The sequence below is a fragment of the Muntiacus reevesi genome, chromosome 4, assembly GCF_963930625.1.
Source record: "Muntiacus reevesi chromosome 4, mMunRee1.1, whole genome shotgun sequence".
Classification (NCBI taxonomy): Eukaryota; Metazoa; Chordata; class Mammalia; order Artiodactyla; family Cervidae; genus Muntiacus; species Muntiacus reevesi.
This window is the reverse complement of record NC_089252.1, coordinates 46,540,027-46,564,748: the sequence shown is the minus strand read 5'-3', so window position 1 is coordinate 46,564,748 and position 24,722 is coordinate 46,540,027. Positions and strand designations below refer to the sequence as shown.

Below are 24,722 nucleotides of genomic sequence, written 5' to 3'. Positions count from 1 at the left end.
TTCTGAATCTAGCTTGTACATCTGGAAGTTCTCTCTTCGCATATGGTTGAATCCTAGCTTGAAGGATTTTGAGCATAGCTTGTGGGATCTTAGTTCCCTAACCAGGTATTGAACCCAGGCCAATGGCAGTGCAAGTGCTGAGTCTCAAACACTGGACTGTGAGGGAAATTTCCCACTTTTTATCTTCTCCTAAGAGTAATTTGTCAGTAATTTTCCTGAGTTTATAAATGTCACTTGATAGCATTTTCTGAGCTGATTGGGGGATGAAGCCAGAAGTTTCAGTGTTCAGCATCTAGCTTTTTACCTAATTACTTTCAATATAGTACTCCCATTCTCACTTGGGCCTTATATCCCTAAGTCCAGAGACTGCCTTCTTCATCCTTTGGAGAGTGAACGCCTCCATTCTTTTGCCAGGATAGAGGTAGGCACTCATTGAACTGAGTGGGGAAGGAGAGGGAACTCAAAGTCTGACTTTTCCCATTTTTAAAATTAATTACTCTTTTGTTGCACTGGGTCCTCATTGCTGAGTGGGGGCTCCTCTGTAGTTGTGGTGCTCGGGCTTCTCACTGCGGTGGATTCTCTTCTTGCAGAGCACAGGCTCTAGGTGTGCGGGCTCAGTAGTTGGGACTCATGGGAAGTCTGACTTTTTAATCCAGATTTTCAGTCACCTGTGTTGAGCCTCATCTACATCCTCCCTTGAATACCTGGTACTGTCTGTACCTTGCTAAAGTTCTAGAATATAAGCTTAATACCATTTGATCTTCCTTCACTCCTAGCTTAGGTTTCAGCTTTTTCTAGTCTCTCTTCCACTCTCTATGTATACTAGTCCCTGAGTTTTCTCATCCATTGCCATGGCTTTAATTTCTGGTTGTATGTTTATGGTTCTCAGATGCATATCTCTAACCCGCATCTCTTTCCTGAAGCCAAACTCATCTTGCAAATGTGTACTTGAAGCTTTCACTTGTGAATAGGTATCACAAACTTAGCAAATCTAAAAAGGAACACCCAAAGATTCCCCCTGGAACTACCCCCCACCCCAGCGGACAGTCTCCCATCTCAGACAGTGATACACCTTCCTTTTCATTTGCTTCTGCTAAAAAATTCGGATCATATCCTTGACTCTTCTCTTTCACCTCAAATCCAGTCTGGCAACAAATCCTATTGGCTTTGACTTCAGCTCAGTGTGTATACCAAGGAGAGATATTGGAGCATTACTCTTAGGTGAAAGTGAAGAGTGCTAAGACAACTGTATTTCTAGGCAAATGGAAGAGAATGCTTGTTTTTTTTTTTTTTTTAAGTGCAATAAAAATATGGAAGGGAGATATTTGCCTAACCATAAAAAATACCAGATATTTGTGTAAAGAATCAGAAACCAGATAAACTTTGAAATTTTAAGCTTAGCTAAAGTACTTTTCAGGGAACTTCTACTTCGTATTTTATTCGGTGAACTAACATTGAATACCTGCTATGCACCAGGCATTGTTCTAGGTACTGCGAATTTGTGTGCTTAGTCATGTCCAACTCTCTGTGACCCCATGGACTGTAGCCTGCCAAGATCCTCTCTCCATGGAATTTTCCAGGCAGGAATCCTGGAGTGGGTTGCTGTTTGCTCCTCCAAGGGATCTTAAGCAAAACAGGTGAAAATTCTGGCCATAGTGGAGTTTACCTACTAGTGCCTGATCAGAAAACTTTTTCTGTGAAGGACTAAGATAGTAAATATTTTAGGCTTGGCACATCGGATTGTATCTGTCATTGTAGCATGAAAACAGCCATAGACAGTATGAATGGATGTGACTGTGAGCCAGTAAAACTCTCTCTACAAAAGTAGGTGGTCGGGGAAATTCCCTAGCAGTCCAGTGGTTAGGACTCTGCACTCTCAACTGCCAAGGGCCCAGATTCGATACCTAGTCAGAGAACCAAAATCCCACAAGCTACATGGCCAAAAAACCAAAAACAGACAAAAAGAAACAGATGGTGGGCTGGATTTGATCTGTGAGCTCTTGTTGGCCAGCCTCTGTTCCAGTGGACAGAAACAGTAAAAACGTATAAGTAAACCATCTAGTATCTTATAAATGGAGGAATTATGTAGGAAAACGAGCAGTAGAAGGAACTAGGGCGTGCGAGGTGTGGGTTATGGTAGACCTCAGGGAAGAGGTGACATTTGAGCAAAGACTTGAAGATAAGGGAGCAAGCCATTTCAGACTCCAGCACGTATGAAAAAAGGAAACACTATTTTCAGGATGCTTAGTGGAGAGTAGCTCACAGAAGAAATGCAGGGAGTGTTGGGAACCTCAGAGACTTGAACTGAGGAGTCAGCCGCCCCAGAGCGCGGTCTCCGCCTCCCGCCCCTTCTCCCTTTCCTCCGGTGTCTCTGCTGTATGTCTGTCTTTGTGTGTCATGTCTGGGTTGTCTCTTCTCTTTCACTCTGTCGCCTTAGGTTCATTCTCTCTCTCGCACGTGGATTTTCTCCATGAAGCTAAACCATGACCTTAGGCCCCTTACGTCTTTACAGTCTTCTAACCAGAGAGGAGCAGCAGTCTTTCTCACCATTCCTAGTTGGAAAAATCTTAGGGAAAGTTTTCAACTGGCTCAACTTAAAGCACGTATCCATTGACCGTTCTTTGTGACCCAGGGGATGGGGTATTACAATTGACTCAGCATGTACCATGGACTCAACTTTTTTCAGGAGAAGCAGTTCTTTTCCTAAAAGAAGTAAGTGGAAGTGAATCATGTTAGTCAGAAAAAAAAAAAAAGTCCACCCTAGATAAGATGATAAAATAGAGTGGTTATGAGTATAGGCTCTAAGTCAGGTTACTGAAGTGTAAATTCTGGCTCTTCCACGTATAAGCAGTATAATCCTTGGCAAGCTAATTTGCCCCTCTAATGCCCTAGTTTCCTCTTGTATATTGTGATGATAACATTAATACTCTCTTCATTAAGCATGCTGTATATTAATTTAGTTAAAAATGTGAAAGATAAAAAGGTACGTGGCATAGAGTACATCTTAAGCAAGTGACAACTTACTGTCATTATTTATCCTCAGCACATACAAGGATAAGCAGTGGGATCTGCCCTAGGAATGTAAGGTTGCATTAGCATAACACCATCATTCAGTGAGGTCTGCTGTATTGTAGACTTAAGCTGTAAGGTCATCTTAATAGGTATAGGAAAAGCATTTAGTGAAATTCAACACCTATGCATGATGATAAGAAAATTCAGTTAGCAAAGAATAGAGGGGAATTTCCTCAAGTGAGGAAATTCTATGAGGAAATTTACAGCTAAAGTTATAATTAATGGTAAAAGACTAAAAGCATCTTCCCATGGATCAAGAAAATGGCAAGGATATTTTCTTTCATATTTACTCATTATTGTGCTAGAGATCCTAGCCAGTGCAATGACTTGAGAAAAAGAAATGTTAATAATCTAGGTTAGCTAAGAAGATCTAAAGCTGTATTTATTCGCATAAAACATGGTCAGATGTTTAAAAATCCTAATGAATCTATAAAAAATCTACTAGAATTAATAAATGAGTTTAGCATGAGTATAGGATTAAAAGTCAGTATAAAACAAGAAGTTTAATATTTTTGTGATAAACAACCAGAAATTGAGATGTTAAAACAATGCTATTTATAATAGCATAAAAATATGAAATACCTTAAGAATGAACATAGCAAAATCTAGGCAAGATCTATACAATGAAACTAAAACACTGCTGAAAGAAAGAAGACCAAAATAAACAGTGATCTCATGCTTATGGGTCAGAGACTTAGTATTGTTAAGATCCTGAAACTGACCTATACATTCAAATAATCCATATCAAAACCCCACCAAACTCTTTGGTAGACACTGACAAAGTTGATTCTAAAATATGTATGAATGTACAAAGGACCAAGAATACCCAAAAGCAGTTTTGACAAAACTTAAGTTGGAGGACTCAAACTCCTTGATTGCAGGATTTACTCTAAATTATAGCTAGAGTAACCAAGACAGTATGTGGTAGACCAATGGAATAGAATCCAGAAATACACCTGTGCATATATGGTCAGTGAAATTTTGACAAGACTGCCAGGGTAATTCACGGGGTGAAAGGGATAGTCTTGTCAACAAATGGTTCTAGAACAATTAAATATTTATATGCCCCAAGCCCCAATAACAACAGAATGAAACTTGACTCTTACTGCGTGCCGTGCATACATATTAAAGTTCAGATGGGGCACAGACCTCATCATAAGAGTTAAAGTTATAAAACTTCTAGAAGAAATTATAGGAGAAAATCTTTGGAATCTTTGGTTAGGCAAAGATTTATAATACAAAAAGTACAAATAATTTTTTTTAATTTCGTGAATTGGACCTCATCAGATTCTAAAATTTGACTCCACTTCGCCTACCTCCCTCCAGAATGGGAGAAGTTGTTTACAAAAACAAATAACACCTAATAATGAGGTTCAGAGTAAGGAGATATAGATTCTTTTCTCAGTGTATTTAAGGTCATTGTTCCATCTTTCTCAGTGTTAATTTTTTTTTAGTTTTATATCGCACACCCTACTCTGTGTTGTACTTAGGGTATATTTGCATATTTATAACTTACAGGTCATGAGAGACAGCTGCCTCTGAAGAGACTGTAATTTTATTTCAATGACAGTACCCAAATGTTTAAAAAATGATACTACAACCAGTTTGATGTTCAACTGATAGCAGATTGGTCAAGAGGATGAGATGGTTAGATAGCATCACTGACTCAGTAGACATGAAATTGAGCAATCTCCGGGAGATAGTGGAGTGCAGGGAAGCCTGGCAGACTGCAGTCCACAGGGTCCCAAAGAGTCAGACACAACTTAGGGACTGAACAGCAACAACAAAATTGGTCAAAGAGTACCAATTTCCAGTTTGTTTTTTTTTAATTGGTAGAAAATTGCTTTACAATTTTGTGTTGATTTTTGCCATTTGACAATGCGAATCAGTCATAATATCCCTTTCTTTCTAAGTCTCTCTTCCCAAACTTCCAGTTTTAAGTTCTGGAGATCTGATGTACAGCATGGTACTCACACGACTGAGCAACTGAACTGAACTGAAACAAACTGATATACTTGAAAGTAGCTCAGAAAGTCCATCTTGAATGTTCCCACCACAAGAAAGAAATGGTAGTTCTGGGATGGGATGGAGATGTGAGCTAAAGCTGTGGTGATCATCATTTTGCAGTGTGTCTGTATCAAATCAACATGCTGCACACCTTCCACAGTGTCATATATCATTTATTGTCTCAGTGAGGCTGGGAGAGAATATTTTAAAACTGACAAAAAAGAAAAATCTGATAAAGGGCTTGTGTCTGGAATATATGAAGAACTCTCACAACTCTCACAAGAACAAAAATGACCCTTTTTTAAAAAATGGACCAAAAAAATTAAAATTAAGTAAATAAAAAATGGACCAAAGACATGAATAGACACTTCAGCAAAGAAAACATGAGCCCGAGAAAATTCATTAGGGGAAGGCAAATTGAAACTACAGTGAGATCTACTTCACATCCACTAAAATAGCTAAACGTAAAGTCTGAGATATCAAGTGCTACCCAAAATGTAGAACAAAAGCTTGATGGTTTCTTACAGAGTTAAAGCAAATGGCATGCAATGCTGCAGTCCCACTTCTAAGTGCTTATTCAAGAGAAATGAAAGCATATGTTCACATAAAAACTTGTACAAGAGCATTTATAGCCACTTTATTCATAATAGCTCAAAACTGAAAACAACCCAAATGTCCACAAATTGAGATTCATTCATACAGTGGAAAACTACTCAGCAGTAAAAAGGAATGAACTACTGACACACAAAACAATGTGGATTAATTTGAAGACTATTATGCAAAGGAATAGAAGCCAGACATAAGAGTACAATACGGTGTGATTCTCTTTGCATGAAACCTAGACAAGGCAGAACCACTGTGATGGAAAACAGACCCTGGTTACTGGGGTCAGGTCTTGCGTGTTGGAGGAGGGACTTGACTTTAGAGGGGTACAAGGGAACTTCCTGGGGTGAGGGAATCGTCTCTATCATGATTATGGTAATGAGTCACATGGATGTTTGTATTTTTCAAAACTCTTTGAATCACCTGCTTAAAATTGGTCCATTTTATAATATGGAGCTCATTCCTCAATCAAGCTGATTAAAGCTGGCTCAGAGGCAGGGCGAGCAGTCTCTCACAGAGGGTATGGAGTTGTTCCATCGGAGGAGAGGCGGCACTGAGACGGGCCGAGAGCAGGAGGGGCTCGCTGCCCAGAGGAGGAGCCCATGTCTGCCGCGAAGACAGCGTGAAGCTGGACGTGAGGAGACTCAGTTTCTAGCTGTAACTCTGCTTTAATAAATAACTTTAATAAGCTTGGTATTTCTTTGCATTTTAATAGCTCCGGAGGGTTTATAAAGGACTTTTGTATTCACTACTCTGTGTCACGTTGACCTTGGCTGACCCACCAGCTCTGTTTCCTCATGTGTGGAGTTGAGGGCCGCCTCTTGTCTCTGGTGGCGCCCGTCGTGAGTGTGTCAGACGAAGGACTGGGACGTGGAGAGGCCGTGACCGCGCGTTGTGAGCAGCGGCGAGGTTCTTGTGGCCATGTCTGCGGTGGTCAAGGAGGGACCCCCGCCACCCCTCCTCATCACGCCCTCTGTCTGCCTTGCCTTCTCTGCGGGCTCTTACGCTTACTCCTCGCCCCAGCACCACCTGTCCCCCATGGCCTGATTCTCTCCCAGCCGCCAGCGGCCAGCTTCTGCCTCCTCCTCCCCACCGAAAATAAGTTTCTTTTACCATCGCCGTTGATTCCTTGCCTTGTGTCAAATCCGGTGACTTTCTTTTTTTCAGTCCTTCTTTACCTTTTAACAGTGGCGAATGCTCCCCCCTTAAGGTGATTCTCCTGACTTCCAGAAGAATGTCTTCTCTTCCTCTTCTTCTACTCTGAGCTTTTGTCGAATACTCTTTACTGGCTTTACCCAGAATTCTGTCCTTATCTTGTTTTATACTGGTAATGTGTTATCCTTGGGTGATCACCTGTACTTTTGTGATTTCAACTGATGCTAACAGCCCTTAAGTTTCTTAACATCCTTCCTGAGCACCTGGTGAGTGTTTTTGGAATCTGGACATTTCTAACCATGGGCATCTGGATATTCCGGAGCACCTCTGAGTTTCATGGCAGAACTGTTAAGAACACCACTTTGAGAGCCCATCTGCCTGAATTTGACTCCTGACTCCACCACTTAGTAGCTATGAGCCTTAACCACTCCCTGCCTCAATTTTATCATCCCTTCAAAATAAAAAAGGCTGGAGATTAACAGCACACACATCAGGTGGTATCTGATGATGAACAGCGTCTGATGTGCAGGAAGCTCCGTCGGTCGGCCTGCTGCTGCACTTGTTGTCTTTGAGACACAGCTCTTTGTTTCCTGGGTCTTCTCCCTGTTCTTTGGCTCTTCTTATATCCCAGGCATGTTCGGTCACATTATCAGCCAGCCACTAGATTTCCCAGACCTGAGAGTCATCGAGGATTCCTTTTTTTCCCAAATAGCTCATATCTGTTTCATACCTCCTCACCTCTCACTTTTAGTGGCGTAAAAGTTATGCCATGTTATCTTTCTATTTCCACTCCTGTTTTCTTGCCCACCGTGTCCAACCTTCCTGTGCTGTATAGGGGCCAAGAATCTGTCTCAAACAAGTATAATTGTGATGTACCTGTACCTCCCTGCACAGGTGTGGGCTGTTCAGGTCCTGTGACAGGGCTTCTGCAGCCACCTTGAGATGAGAGAGCATCAGGGAGAGATGAAGAACAGAGAAGAACAAGGAAACTCAGTCACCCTTCCTGCCCACCTCCCACCTGGACACCGAACACAGCAGCTTTGCAGCTTTCTCTCTCATCTTTGTAGTCCTGCTGTCAGAAAACACCTCTGGCTTTCAGGATCAGGTCCAAGGTCTCACTAAGACACGAGAGGCACTTTATGAATGAAGTATTCCTGTTCCTGCCCTGACCATAACGTGGTGTGCCAGTTACTTAACACTTCATGAGCATGTGTGCTGTACTGTCGACTGTACCCACAGTGCTCGGATTTCTCTGCTTCCTCTCATACTCTTCTCTCTGCCCATGTTACCTTTCCCATTGCCTGATTTGCTTGGCTAACTTCAGATTGGTCCTTAAGATTCAGCTCAGGCATCATCCCCAGACATGATTTCCTGTCCCCACTTCAGGTGTGGTCAGACACCCTCATCTTCATCCCTGTTGTAGGCCCGCATCTCTCCATCACCACGGTGACAGGAGAACCTGTTTACAAGCATAGCCTCCGTGACCTGACTGTGCCCTCCAAGAGGGCAAAACAGGTCTTGTGGCTTTTGCTAGGAGCTGTATCCCAAGCAGACAACTTGCTCACCTGTGACATGTAGTTGGTTCTTGGTAAATGATTGAGTTACTGTCTGTCTCAGTAACTTGATGGTGCAAACCTCTTGGCATTTTTTTCAACAGGCCCTGCCGATCTTGCTGGCTTCATCTCTTGGCTTGTCTAACGCTCGCCTCTCTGTGGACTTGTACTAGCTTTGCCTCGTAAGCTCTGGGTACTCCCCTGACGTCTCTGTGCCTTTCTGCATGCGTCTCCGCCTTTCAGAATGGCTCTCCCTTCCCCTTCACATTTCCCCACAGGCCAGCCCCTTAACCTTCAAGGCCCCTGTCAAGATAGATTTCCTCTGGGAGATGCACCTCACCTTCAACTTTACTCCCACATCACTCTCTCAGACCCATGGCCTTCTCTGATTCCAATATTGTAGATATTTTCCCCTTATTCCATTAGACTTGAGTTCCTCGGGGGCAAGGAACCACATCTCTGTACTCATTTTGTAAGACTGATTAGCTTCCATTAGCTTCTCACTCCGTATAGAAATGTCCAGGACTCTTGATGTGCCATAAGCGGCCCTTCATAGTCTGTCTTTAAACTGTCTTTTCTCCTACCACCAACTGGGCACCTAAATGACAGTCCTTTGCAGCAGCCAGTGGTTTTCTGAGCACATTCCAGGTTAGACTCATCATGCGTGTTTATATGCTTCTTTCTTTTATGAAATGCTGACTGTTGACAGGGGCTCCGTTTGCTTCAGGATAGTGTGTTCTTTTTTATTAGTTTTTAAAATGTGTAATATTTCAGGCATACACCAAAAGGGCAGGGTAACCTAGAAGTCCCCTAGATATGTTGTTGTTGCTTAGTCACTCAGCTGTGCCCAACTCTGGGACCTCATGGACTGTAGTGCACCAGGCTTCCCTGGCCTTCTTCACTGTCTCCCCGAGTTTGCTCAAACTCATGTCTAGTGAGTTGGTGATGCTATCCAACCATCTTATCCTCTGTGGCCCTCTTTTCCTCCTGCCCTCAATCTTTCCCAGCATCAGGGTCTTTTCCAGTGAATTGGTTCTTTGCATCAGGTAGCCAAAGTATTGTATGTATAGTATGTATATATCTAGTATAACCAAAATATATATATATATATATATATATATATATATATATATATATATATAGTATGTATATATCTAGTATAACTGAAAGGACATTTGAGAGAGAGTGTGCCGAGCCTCTCATTTCTTCCTCCCTGATCTCATTTCCTTCCTTTCTCAGAGAATGATGACTATCCTAAATGTCGTGTTTATCATTTCCATGTGTGTTTTATTACTTCAAAAGTTTTATCTGTAGAAGATATATAATGTTGATTTGTATGCTAAAGACACTGAATAAATAATAATGCCTTGTTCACGTTCTCTACCAGGGTCCTTGCTCATTGAACAACATTGTTTTTTTGAGATTTATCCCATTTAGATAACCTTTAATTGCTACATAGTGTCATTATAAGACACACTATGTCATATAAACACACCTGTGTCAAAGAAACACACAATTTATTTACCCACTGTATTCTTGACCAGAGTTTTTATTGCTTTTAGTTTTTCACCATTAAACCAATTTATAATGAACATCCTTGTACAAAAAGGAAAATCCAGTCTTTTTCTAATTTAAATTAAGTATCATGACAGCTATATTCTGAGTATCAGTGCACTTGGAAGTCAGTTTCACTCATTTCCAGAATCAGAATTATCCCTTCCATACAAATATCATGTGTGTTGCTTACTCTGACTAGCATTTAACTGGAGCTGGTATTTTGAATGCAAAAGCTTTAAGCAAAAGTTACTTTTCTCAGCAATTTGCAAATCATGTCTCATATAAATTTAGGTCATTGTGCCCTAAAAATGCCAAATGAAAGACAAAATTAGAATTTTTTTTAAAAATTTAAGAAAACTTTGAGAGCTCTGGCTAACAGAACTGAGACAGAAGCCTATTGGCAGAAGAATAATAGCCTGAGTAAGTGTGAATTCTGTTTCTCATTCACGATAGAAAACTGGAAGTGACCTCAGATCATCTGTTCCTACATCGACCTTCTTCAAAACAGCTGGGAGCTTAGCTACAGGTTCTTGAGGTGGACCATATCAACACTGCAGGCCCGAAGCAGTCACATTTTCCATTGTGTCCAACTGAAAGAGCTTGTGTTTGAATTGCAGTTCCCTTCCTTGTTTTGTCTTCTACTAACAAGGAAAGCAGATTGTTAGTATTCTCTTTTAAAATAAACAAACTGGCCTTTCTTCTCTGAAGAAAGCATTATCAAACCCTCTTTGCTTTGATTCCCAGGACTCGTTTCATAAATGTCTTCAATTGATGATAAAAGCTACCATAGATTACCTCTTTTGTCCTTCTCTGAAGGGTACACTCTTAGAACACTGACTGAGAAATTCCTGGGTTTGTTCAGCCCATGAAGCAGTTCTGGTATTATGTAAACATAAAGCGCACTGCTGTACTTCACTTGCCCCCTTTCCTCCTACTAAACCAAAACTCTCACTTCTTCCAGGTGTGTTTACTGCTTTAGCTTTCTGTTTGGACACCCAGTTGATGCCCCTTTGAGTCTTGCCATGCCATGTACTAGAGTCAACCACCAAAGACCATTTCATCTCAAAAAGCTTCTGAAACTCCATTTATTTCAGAAAATTCGCTAAGTTGTATATTTAGTTATGTAATATAATGACCTTGAAGGCCTTAGAATGTGGCCGTGTGCAGAGCTGGCATGCCTGGGTGTGTGTATGTTTGTGCAGTCAAAAGTGTCCTGAGCAGAAGCCTGCTTTTGTAGATAGCTCTGTGATTTCAGAGGGCTGCCAGGGTGGCATGAGTGGTAAAGAGCCCACCTGCCAACGCAGGAGACGTAAGAGACATCGGTTTGATCCCTGGGTCGGGAAAATCCCCTGGAGGAGGAAATGGCAGCCTACTCCAGTGTTCTTCCCTAGAGAATACCGTGGATAGAGGAAGCTGGCAAGCTATAGTCCTTAGGGTTGCAAAGAGGCAGACACAGCTGAAGTGAGTTAACATAACAACATAGTAACTAATTAGGTGAATCTTACTAATTTCCCCCTTTTATGCATTTCCTTGTGAATATGCTTTATACACTATTTCAACATATTTTTATCTCTTAATTTTCATTGCCTGAAAAATAATTTGTTTTTAAGAATATATACACCTTGCAGTTCAGTCCTATGTTCAGTTATTCTTTTACTCAGCAGTTTTACTTTATCCTATAGTTAGTCTCAGGTATGCTAAAAATTATGTACAGGGGTATTCACTGCAGTGCTGTTTATGATACAAAAAATTGTAAACATTGCAATGATACTTTTCTAATGGATTAATCAAAATGTGATTTATACATATGCTTGGATATCAGTTAACTAACAGTCATATGTTTTATTGAATGAATCAAAGATTGTATTATTAAGTGGAAGGTACAGAGCAATATCTATTTTGTGAATTAAAAAGTATGGATGTATATGTACAGTATTCATTCCTATACATGCTTTGATGAATAAAACATTTCTGGAATCATAGATAATAAACTGCTAACATTTGTTACCAGTGGGTCATAGGAGTGAATGTGAGGAAAAAGCATGATGTTTACTTTTAATCTGGAAAAAGAAAAAACAAGGCAAAACTAAAACTCAAATAAAGAAGATCCATAAAAATAAAATGACAGAAACAATACACAAACCCTTACAGATTGAGTCTTTTTCCTACTTCCTTACACACTTCCACTTCACTCTTCTCTCTGTCCCGTTTTGCCTCTGTGCTTTGCCTTCTTTTTGGAAATACCTTCTCTCTCTTCTTGCACAGATTTTTTTCCTCTTCAAAACTTTATATAAAGTCTAACCCCTTCGTTAAACTTTACTGGACTATTCCATTTCACAGAAATCTCTCTTATCAACATGTGCTTGATCAGTGTTACATGATTTCACACTTATTCACCCAGTAATTATATCACTGATTTTCCTGCAGTATTTGAATGTGAATCTAGAGAATATTCTTGACTCTGTTCCATTTACTTTGTGCACATCCAGCATTACCCATAAGTGTTAAGAAACGTTTTCATTCATTTTTTAACATTTTAATGTTAGTTAATACTTAATCTGGAAAGAATACTTAGTAGTCTTATTTTCAGTAATTATCCCATTTAAACCATCTGAAATAATTAGGTATTTTCCTAAATTGATATTCAGATCAATATTCTATTTGGAAAGATACCACCAAGAAATACTAGAGTAATGTTTCAGGCCTTAAAAAAGATTCTACAAGCCATAGTTATATGGAAAAGTACATGGAATCAGAATTGTCTTTATTTTTAACCTGTTGTCTAGCCCAAAGAGGAATTCTGTATTCATTAGATACAGTAGATATAATATTAGGATCATATAATTATGTATATTTGAAACTCTATTATTTGGCATATACACATTTATGATTGTTACAGCTTCTTGGTAAATTCTTCACTATAAAATTTCTCTCTTTATCTCTAGTAATAATCTTATCCTTAAACCTACTTTGTCTAATATTAATATAGCCACTCCACCTTTCTTATGATTAGTGTTTGTATTAAACAATATCTCTTTTGAATCATTTTACTGTTCATTTATCTGTATCTTGAAATTTACAAGTGTGACTCTTATAAATAGCATGCTTTTGGGTTTAGTTTTTTTACCTAGTCTGACAGTCTGTTGTCATTTAACCAGAGGGTTTAATCCATTTATATTTAATGTAAATTTGTTTTATACTTTGAAAATCACTCACTTAATTCTGTTAGGATCCATCTTAGAATAATATTTACTCTTGGTCAGAATACTACTCCTGAAACATCACCTTTCCAAGAATTCAACTGAGTGTTATCCACTCTGACAGGCTGGAACTTCAGCATACCTCCATTCTTTTGTGATTTCCCAAATCTCTGTTCGGTTCGTGCCTTCTGAATGGCGGTTCACTGTCATACCTTGTGAGGTCTGTCTCTGCACAGCACAGCTTAGTATTTAGCCAAAAACTCAAGAATTGACACTGAAGCAGGTTTTGGACTTCTCTCTTGCAGTTCCCTCCAGTCTAACAATCTACTCTGCAAATTCCAGCTGCCACAGAAGCCCCAGATTCATGTTTGTCTTCTCAGTATAGTACTCTTGTGCACTGCTTGGGCCTCAGCTTTCTGAGCCACAGTCTAAAATGTTCCTCTAGATAGAAACTCACTTTCTAGGTAATGAATCACTCGGGCCCCCCAAAAGACTCCCATAGTGGCTCAGATGGTAAAGAACTACCTGCAGTGCAGGAGACCTGGGTTCGATCCGTGTGTCAGTAAGATCCCTTGGAGAAGGGAATGGCTGCCCCCTCCAGTATTCCTACCTGGGCAGAATGCTGGAACTCCAGTAGCAGAGGAGAACTCCATAGGCCAAGGAGCCAGATGGGCTACAGTCCGTGGGTCCTAAAGAGTCAGACACTATTGAGTGACTGACACAGCACTATGGATCGCTCTTATTTTAGGGATCATAATCCTGTACTCAGATGTTGAGCATCTGAAAGCAGTTATTTCATATATTTTGTTCAGTTTTTAGTTGTTTACACAGGCAAGTTATTCAGTACCAGTTAATCCATCATGGCCAGAAACAAAATCTTATAATACAAATATTGAAAGTCAGTCTTTTTGAGAAATAAGAATATAAAGCCATAATATAGAATCATGAACTGTATATTATGCTAGAGAAATAATCTAATATACTTACTTGAAAGATGAGAAAAATTGAGATACAGCAAGCTCAAGTGATTTGTAACAGAGTATACACTCTGAGTTACTGGTAAAGTCAGTTCATGTCCCAGGTTTTCTAAATTTCTGTCCACTGTTTTTCTTTCCATGATAGTAATCTTCTGAAAGTTTCTCTTGTGCTTGAAATACAGTCTTAAACTGGCAAACTTTTATTTTTTAGAGCCCTTAGAATTTAAACATTCTTTTCACTTTATCATTTATTATATCAATAGTATTGTTAATCTTGCTGTTCACACAGGCATGGAAAAATAATCATTTACAAGTATATTTTGAAATAATTGACATTCTGTGTAATTATATAATTTCATATAAAACCTATGAAAGGAGACACTTAGTTCTTTTAATATAATTGGGCTTTTGTTTGTTTTTTCAGCTTGTTTTCCTTGCTGTCAAAAAAACACAACAAAGTTCTGGAACAAGCCACACAGTCCTTGAGAGGTTCGCTGAGTTCCAATGATGTTCCTCTACCAGATTATGTAAGTAGTTACCTTACTTGTCAATAAAAAATTTTTCCTTTCATTACTAAATTAAAAAATAACAATTCCCCCTCTTCCCAAGTTCTGACTGTTCTTGGCCACTGAGAAACCTGTAATAGAAAATAAAGGAGAAACATTTCAAATTAAGGGAAAAAGTTTTTTCAAAGATTATTAACACGTGGTTGAAGAAAGTCAAACCTAAATCAATGATTGTTAATAATTAGGAATCTTATTACTTTAGTCAGGAATGCCATCCAAACAGAGAAATGAAAGGAGGAATTTTATAAGTATGCAAAGGTTTCTCACTAAACTCAAGGGGAAGATACACACCTGAATTTCAGGGAACATGAACCTAAGGTTGAAAAGCTATTGGATTCTTCAAAATAGCCTGTCTTTCTGGACATTTAGTTTTGTTATCTGCTTCTTTTTGCTTCAGATTTACTCTGCTGCTGCGTCCCGTAGGCCCCTTTTCTCTAGTTGCTATCTGAAATAGCAGCCCTCAGCCTTCCTCCACCCCACTCCCTCCCAACCCTTAACATGTTTCAGTGAGAGTCATGCCTTCTGCTGACTGTTCAGAGGCCTGCCATGCTCAGGTCCCGGGAGCGAGAATCTAACTGGCTCTGCTGGGGGTCTCGTCGGTCATGGTCAGCAGAGACCAGCAGTAACATGTGGCATTTGTTCCCCCTGCTTTAAAGATGAAGAGATTATTACCACCTGGCCTCAGAGGAGGATGATAGACTAGAATAGACACAGCCCAGGGAGGAGCCCTGTGGAATAAGAAGGGGAACCCGTTATGTGGATTCCTTTAGGACAGCGGCATTGTCCGTGACACTTCTTATATTGTGGAGCGTGCTTAGATGAGGCTACGAAAAACTTTCATGTCACGAGTCACAGAGATAGTTCATCCAGTTCTAATAAGGACGTCCCTATTTGTTTATCTGGGGACAACTTAAAGTCAATATTCAGAAACTTGAGCAGAGAATTTTTATATTCTGAGTTTGAAGTGGTGATATGTACCAGACAGCCAGAGAGTTGTTTTGCTTGTTTCCTGCTGTGGTTTGTTTCATTTCTAAATGGTTGTGCTGATACGAGACTGTGGGAACAGCACCCAGTCCGGATATCAGACTCTGATAAACAGAGATAGCTATGTGCAGCCACAACCTGACTGGCGCTGTTTTTCTTCTCTTTTATTTATTTATTTAGTGTGTGTGTGAGAAAGATGTTATGATCTGTCATCCCATTTCAGGTATTAAGTTTGAAATTCCAAAGTACTTCTCTCTTACCAAAAAAAAAAAGTATCTTTTAAATTTTTCCTGCTAGCTGAATATTCTCATCTTTTTGAAAAAATGAGCATTATGGCTGATATAATTCTTTCCTCATCATAACTTGTTCTAAGAAAAGTAATTCTTTATACTTGCTCCTTGGAATCCACATCTGGGGCCAGAGTGGCAACAGGGTTATGTTTATTAAGAATGTGAATTTTGTTCATCTGTAAATGTTTTGTCATTTTTATACACATATAATTTGATTTATATAGTATTCCTGTTGTTTCATTCCACACAAAATGTGTTGAATGTGTATGCTTGAGGTTGCCTTAGTAGTATTCTCCTCTAATCAGAGGCCTGAAAATTGATATTTTCTTTGAGAAAATGGGTCATATTTAACAGCATTTGCCAGTTATGGAGGTGATTGTGCAGTGAAAGCACAAGCTGAACTCGTAATGGATATATGAAGACTGCTATTGAACTGTACGGTTTTTACAGAGTCCTTGTTTTCCTCCTGCATGAAATTTTCACTAAGTGTTAATAAAAAGGAACTTCTCGAAGCATCTGCTTTCAAGAAATACAAGGAAAATTCCATATGAAGCTGTCATTGACAGTCTTATTTTAACATTTGTATGTATGAGACTTTGCAAATCACAGCATTTTTCAGATAGGTTTATGAACTTGAATTTTGCTGCCTTTCCTTAGAGCTAAGTGAAGAGGGTGGGTAACACTAATTCAGTCATAGTATCGATAATTGTGAATCACTCCTCCTGCCGCTAGACTGAAAGGTAACTAAAGAAAACAGTAGCAACATCAAAAGTAGGTGCTGCGGTAGTTCTTGGTGACAACTCATGTTTTATTGGTCATTCTCATTGCTCAAAACACTGTGTATGAGAGAGTGAACTTTTGAAACCATGTTCTCATTATCATTTTCTTTTAACTTGGCCATTAATTGAACAAATAAAGTATGTTCCCCTTTTCTTCCCCAGAAATTTCATTTGTTAAGTGTCTTTGCCAACAGCCACATAAAATTCTGTGTCCTCAACGAACGCATTAGAACACTTGTTTGTAAAAGACGGAAAAGGAAAATGAAAGGGCCTTAATGCAGCAGTGAATTCCCAGATGTATACTTTCTACACCAGGACTGAGAGAACTATATTAACAGAGAGTTTGAATACGTGCATAAAAATAAGGATTTGTTTTTCTTCTCACTGTAGTACGTAGAGTACTTTCAGTCTACCTAGAGATTTCTGAGTTTATTAAGAAAAGTTTATTGTCATTATACTGGGTAATTCACCAGTCAATTGAGTAACAACATAGAAAACAAATAGCATGTTACAAAAACATTAGCATTAGTACTTTAGTACAGCCATTTTGTCTGAACCTCTCAGGAGAAACCTGAAACCTTCAGCCAGCTTCTAGATAATGAGGAAATGCCCTGACTGCTTAAGGAAAAATAAAACAAAAATTGCAGTTGAGCTCTCCATGGGGAGAGAGAATGCTCACTACAGTGATAGCTGGTCAGAGAGTGATTAAGGCATCTAGGAAGGCTAGTGAATGAAGTTCAGTTGACTTGGCTGAGTTTTGGTGTCTTTATATCAGAGTTTCATAAAATTTAATTCAGTGACTAAAAAAACATGAGAGAATTGTTAGAGAAGAATCTTTCAACACTGTTTTCCTAAGAATTAACCCCTAGGGACTTGTCTGGCAGTCCAGTGGTTAAGACTCTGCACTTCCACTGCTGGGGGTGCAGGTTCCATCCCCAGTCAGGGAACTAAGACCCAACTTGCTTCAAGGCTCAGCCAAAAAAGAAAAAAAGAAAAGAATAAACCTCTTAAAATAACTTTGGCCATATAAAACAAAATCTGAATATAGGCAGTGAAACAAAAATAATAAATGAATTATAGCTGCTTTTTAAATGTAAACTGTAGCTTTTAATTAGGACTGTTGTCACAATTACATGTAAACATTGTTTCCCTAATTTCTAATGATTATCTTGGCAACTAGTTGAGATGCCTAGTTTATTCTCAATGGAATCTTAAGGAACCAAATTATATTGCCGTATGATCATTAAAGAACTTTTTAACCTTTTCATAGAATCCACTTTCCCATCTCAATCCAAACATAAATGCAAAGGCAAAAGCCAAAAAGACCCTGGCCAAAAAGAGTAAAGAGCCAGATCAGAAAAATCCCCAGATATAGAAATAGTAACTAAGAGTTTATCACCAACTTGCTAAGCAAGTACAGTCATCCCCCTCTTAGCCCCGGTTTTGCTTTCTGAGGTTTCATTTACCCACGGTCAACTGCAGTCCAAAAATATTAAATGGAGAATTCCAGAAATAAGCAGTTGATAGTTTTACATTTCACACCATTCTGAGTAGCATGATGACATCTCTCGATGTTTGGCTCCATTCTGCCTGGGACATGAATCATCCCTTTGTCCAGCATATCCCGACCATTAGTCACATAGTAGCCATCCAGATTATCAGCTGCCTGTTGCAGGATAACAGTGCTTGTGTTTAAATAACCCTTATTTTGCTTAATGACCCTAAAGCACAAGAGTAGTGATGCTAGCAATTTGGACATTCTCTTCTAGTACCTAGTTAATGAATCAAACTTTATCATAAGCTGTAAGTATAGGAAAAAACATAGTATACTGTTGTCTTTCAATGCCTGAGGGGGATTGGTTCTAGGAGCCCTCACATATCCCAAGATCCAAGGATGCTCATGTCCCTTATATAATCATGTCCCTTATATAAAGTGGTAATGTACAGTCAGTCCTCCATATCCTCAGATTTACCCAACCATGGATAGAAATTTCTATCCAAGACTGGTTAAATCCACCGAAGTAAAACCTGAGACTATGGAGGGCCGACTATATTTATTGGAAAAAATCCATGATCCGGTGCAGGATGGCCAGTGACTGCTGATAATTCAGGGTTTCTTTCAGGGATGATAAAAATGTTTGAAAATTAGATTGTAGTGATGGTTGCACAATTCTGAATGTACTAGAAACTGTTAAATTATGCATTTAAATTAACATAGTACATGGTTGTAAAGGCTTCCCAGCTGGATCAGTGGTAAAGAATCTGCCTGCCAATGCAGGAGATGCAGGTTCGACCCCTGGGTCGGGAAGATCCCCCAGAAGAGGAAATGGCAACCCACTCCAGTATGGACAAAGGAGCCTGGCGAGGGGGGTCACAAAGAGTTGGACACGACTGAGCACCCGTGCACTCATACATGCACATAGTCGTGGATGTTATCTCAATGAAGCCATTTAAAAAAAAACTAGTACTTGAAGCACTGTAGAAAGAAAAGAACTATTTGTCGAGTGTAGTAACATGTAGATACCAGCTTGGCTGGCATTGTGGCATGAGAGTGAATTTAGAAAAATTAATTTTATACTCTGAAAAAGTCAATATTTTCAGAGAGGGAAAATATGTTTCTTGAGCATGACTTGACTTTAGAAACTGCCAAAGTCAACTAGATAATGCAATTGCACAAGTGTGTTCAGTCGCTCATGTGTCTTTGCAACCCCATGGACTATAGCCTGCGAGGTTTCTCTGTCCATGAAATTTTCCAGTTAAGAATATTGCAGTGGGTTGCCGTTTCCTCCTCCAGAGAGTCTTCCTGACCCAGGGACTGAGCCTGCATCTCTTATGTCTCCAGCATTAGCAGGTGGACTCCTTATCATTAGTGCCTCCTGGGAAGCCAGATTTTTTCGGCCTGGTTTAAGAGCAAAAATATGGATTTAAGGGGGAAAAAATCTATCTTTAGGGAACTGATTAAAGTTTAAGTTTATCCAATACAGTGTTCTTCAGATATTTTTAAAACAAATTCAATCCATATAGACTTATATGAAAAGATATCCATAACACTTTATTTGGTAGAAAAAAACAAAACCATACTTTATAGTATATAGGTTATATGTACATGTATGATTGGAAGTATGCATTTATTTTTTCTGGAATAGTGCATAAGAAAATATTAAATAGTGGTTACCTATGGGGAGTTAGATTGAAAAGAAGGGAAAATAGAACTTATTACCTTATACGTTTCTTTTTAGATAAAAATCTTTATGTTTTTGTCATGTTTATTACTTATTTGCCCCTCCCTTCTCACCCTTCTTTCTTTTTTCCCTCCCTCAGTCCTTTCTGTCTTTATTATTTTCATATAATTTTAGACTTACAAAGAATTTTATTTTTTTTATTTTAATTGGAGGCTAATTACTTTACAATATTGTGGTTTTTGCCATACATTCACATGAATCAGCCATGGGTGTACATGTGTTCCCCATTTCCATATAGCCTTCACCAGCTTTCCTCTTTGTAAATATCTTACATAACCATAAAACATTTTTCAAAACTAAAAAATTAACCTTGGTACAATACTGTTGACTAACACACATACCTCATTTGAATTTTACCAGTTTTAACACTATTGCCCTTATTCTTTTCTGGTATCCGGTCCAGGATCCTACATTGCATTTTGTTGTCATGTTTCCTTAGTCTTTCTTTGTATATTATGACCTTTGACACTTTAGAAGAGTACTAATCAGTTATTTTGCAGAATGTCCCTCAATTTGGGTTCGTCTGGCATTTTCTCATGATTAGATTGATGTTATGCATTATTTAAAAGGATACTACAGAAGTGATGTGCCCTTCTTAGAGCATCGCTCCAGAGAGTATGCAGGGTTGGTCTATATCACTGGTGGTGTTTGGGTTTCCCAGGTAGTGCTAGTGGTAAAGAACTCACGTGCCAGTGCAGAGGATGTAAAAGAGGTGACTTCATTCCCTGGGTTGAAAAGATCCCCTGGAGAAGGAAATGGCAACCTATTCCAGTATTCCTGCCTGGAGAATCCCATGGACAGAGGACCCTGATGGGCTGCAGTCTGTAGGGTCGCACAGAGTCAGACATGACTGAAGCGACTTAGCACACACGCACTGGTGATGTTTTCACTTGATCACATCACTAGGATGATGTCTGCCAATATTCTTCACTGTAAACTTGCTGATTTTCCCTTTATAATTCCTGTATGCTTTATACAGTAGTTATTTTCACTATACTGGAAATACTTGGTTAGAGTATTAAATATTTCTACTATATTGGAAGAGTATATGGGGAAGATACTTGGAGACAATGCCAATATCCAGTTTTTCCTAAACATTTTCCTACAAATCCTAGCATCCATTGATCAATCTTGTCTGCATCATTATTTTACTGAGTTTGGAATGATTTTCTATTTGTCTCATTCCCTCTACATTTATAAATGGAATTCTGCAAGGAAGAGTTGTCACCTCACCCCAAAGTTCTTGCCTGTGCAGTTATTTATTTCTATCAATATAAACTCCTGGATACTTATTTTCTTCTTATCATCCAGGACTGTCATTATTTTGTTACTCAGGTTATTCCAACTTTAGCCATTTCAGGTTTTGTCCGCTACCCTTTGAATATGCATCAACCTTTTTTTTTTCTTTTTGCAACCTTCACGGTGCTCCAACTCATCTCATATTCCCTCTGCTTAAGCCCTAAAATCAATCAGTTCTCCAAGGAGGATCATGAAATTTGAATCAAGATCTTAATTGTTGCTTTCATAATGTCAAAACCAATGTAAAAAACAAGAATCAAACATTGTGAATAAAGTTACAAATCTTACTACCTTCCCTACAACTGCTGTGCACTTAAGTAAATTCCAAGCCCCACACGGATTAAGTCCCAAGAAGTTTCTTCTTTAGAACAATTGATTTAAAAAATCAAATAAATGAGGCCTTTAGCAAGTGAGCAAGCTCCACACCCCGCCCCTGCCACTTTTTCTTCCTAATTAAAAACCAGGACTTTAACATAATCAGGCTGATTTTCTTGGTTGTGTTATAATTTGCTTTTGATGCATTTCTGAACTGGGAGTTTCAGAAATGTTCTGAGAATGCTTCTAAAGACAATTTGAGTTGGAGAAATCCCCTCTTTCTTAAAAGAGAAAAATAAATTCCTTCACTCTTAAGAAACACACCTGAATTGAGATAAAGACTACTGCCCTTTATTCCTAGAGAGGAAATTTGTCCTGTCCCTTCTCATAGAATATGGTAGAATATCCTTTTTAAGGACTTTTTTTTAAATTATCATGAAAAGTACTTAAGTAACTTTTATGTTCCCTCTACTGCCTTATAAACAGATGTTTGCATTGAAATCTGGCAATGATTAATTAACTTTCTAAGAGAAGTTTAAAGAATACAGAAAAAATAACCCATGCATATTAAATTCAGTAGCAATGTGTGATAAATTTGTAAGAACCAGTGAGCACAGTTTCCTTCTTCCCCCTCCCATTGGAGTGAAAACATTCTTACCTGCTGCTGTACAGAGCTAATATAAAAACATCTTTTCCTAAGATTCTTCAAACTTTCTTTGTTAGAAATCATTAATTTGCTCAACTGTTTATTGTTTTTCCCTCTCTTTCTCCCTTTCTGCCTGAGTTCATAGTTCCTAATAGGAAGAAAAGAAGTCTACTATTTGGAATTTTCTTTGATATATCCTTGATTTACATGGCAAATAGAAAGCAGCTGTCTATTTAAGCATCTAATTCTTGAAACCATAGTCCCCTCAAGCGTCATCTGGAAATAATGTAGCCTGTAAAACAAAGCTAAGAAGAAAAGGCAATGTTTGTTTTATGTGGGATGAATGATTTCTGTTGGGGTCCTTTAATTCGGCTATTATGAGGGTTATTAAAAAGCAGTATTACAAAAGAGGTTTAAATGAAAAGAATTTTTGAGCTGGTATCTTATTATTACAGTTGATTATAGTCAAAGCTGCAAATATTTTATAAATGGCACTTTATTATAGTTTCTCCAAATAAGACCCCCAAAAACTAGTAATCTTACTCATTGTGTGAGTGGAAACTCAACTCTTTCCTTAGTGGATTTAATTTCTGAGAAAAAAAAAAAACTGTATTGAGAATTTAGCTCTGCTTGTTTTGTTGGAAATTTCATGGCTTCCTGAAAAATTCTTAAAAAATCTTTATAAGAATATTTGAGTATTACTTTATAAATGCAAAAATGAACATGAAATCATCAGAGTTTATCTAGGCTTCAGGTATTATTAGAAGATTCAGTGAACACCAGAGAAAGTTAAGCCTAAATTGTTTCTCACCTTTTTCATAAATTATTTGAGTTTCCGAGATGTGAGTTTGAAGATCTCAGTCATGAGAAGTGATATTCTTTGGGAAGCAGAAGACAAGTTGATTTGTGCTTTGACAGTTAGAAGCTATTCCATGCTTGGAGTGTATTGGTTTTCTTGATTTGTTAACACAACAAAGTAGTTGTTTTTGGAAAATGAACTTATAAGAACTAAGTTTCAATCCTCGAAACTGAAGTTACTTATCATGTTTGTTTAATAATAAACTGGACAGGCATGCATGGTTAATTATTTTTATGCATTTGGGTCTAATCTCTTACTTGGATTTGGATAATGAGCTAAAACTCTGCTAATAATGAAACAAAAGTTATTCTTACTCGAATTTCAATTCACTGACCAGTATGATACATCTTCATAAGAAAGTTAATACTGATTATTAAAAATTTAGTACGTTTTTAGGCTTAGAAAAGAAAGAAAGTGAAGTTGCTCAGTCATGTCTGACTCTTTGCAACCCCATGGACTGTAGCCTACCAGGCTTCTCCATCCGTGGGATTTTCCAGACAAGAATACCGGAGTGGGTTGCCATTTTCTTCTCCAAGGGATCTTCCCGACCCAGGGATAGAACCCAGGTCTCCCACATTGCAGGCAGACGCTTTACCCTCTGAGCCACCAGGGAAGAAAACAAAGGAAGAAAGTGAAAGTGATGCTTACATGGATGTCTTTTAATAATGTCATTAGCCTTTTCAACTTTTTCTGAAGATTGGGGTCTCCAGGAACAGTGTGATATTCTATTCCTAGAGCTTTCAACACCCCTTGAGTTATAGCAGCTTTAAAGATGGAGCCATTGTCATTCTGAACTTTAAAGATCCCACTTACATCATGAGAAGTCAGTACAGTCAGATTTTGTCCATTCATTAACCTCAGGCTTTAGTGAATACTGCTTTTGATGTGAAAATAGATGAGGATCATTGAGCTCTTTTTAATGGAAAAAATTGTAAATCCTGGAGTGTGGGCTGATGGAAAAACTCTGGGTCGAGCACAGAATGCTGTTAGGCTTAGAACATGACCCTAAAAAAAGCTTGTCATTAATGCATTCACTAAGTTGATCAGTAAGCATTGTACATTAAAGAAAAAGATATATTTTAGAGCAACACAATAGTCTCCTTGTGACCTCAGTCAAAATGCAAATTTGAGATCATAGAAGATACCAAGTGAGGGTTTAGACCCAAATGCATAAGTCCTAAATTCCCCATACCTGTTGTGAATGGTCCACTGCTGCTGTTGTTCAGTCACTAAGTTGTGACTTTGCGATCACTTGAACTGCAGCACGCCAGGCTTCCCTGTCCTTCACTATCTTCCAGAGTCTGTCCAGACTTAATGTCCATTGAGTCAGTGATGGCATCCAATCATCTCATTTTCTGTCAGCCTTTCTCCTCCTGTCCTCAATTTTTCCCATCTTCGGGGTCTTTGCCAGTGAGTCAGCTCTTTTTATCATGTGGCCAGAGTATTGGAGTTTCAGCATCAGTTCTTCCAAAAAATATTCAGAGTTGATTCCCTTTAGGATTGATTAGTATGATCTCCTTGTGAGAGTCTTCTCCAACACCACAATTCAAAAGCATCAATTCTTCGGCGCTCAGCCTTCTTTATGGTCCAACGCTCACAACCATACATGACTACTGGA

General features: G+C 38.7%; 1 protein-coding gene across 4 annotated transcripts in view; it reads left to right on the top strand.

The window, feature by feature from the left end:
- The window catches only part of DYM (dymeclin), a 372,867-nt gene that overhangs the window by 232,216 nt on the left and 115,929 nt on the right, over positions 1-24,722 (top strand). For all 4 annotated transcript variants that reach the window (XM_065932681.1, XM_065932680.1, XM_065932678.1 and 1 more), the window contains one exon: positions 14,549-14,651. In XM_065932681.1, the coding sequence (XP_065788753.1) occupies positions 14,549-14,651 (103 nt within the window). The remainder of the gene's footprint in view (positions 1-14,548; positions 14,652-24,722) is intronic.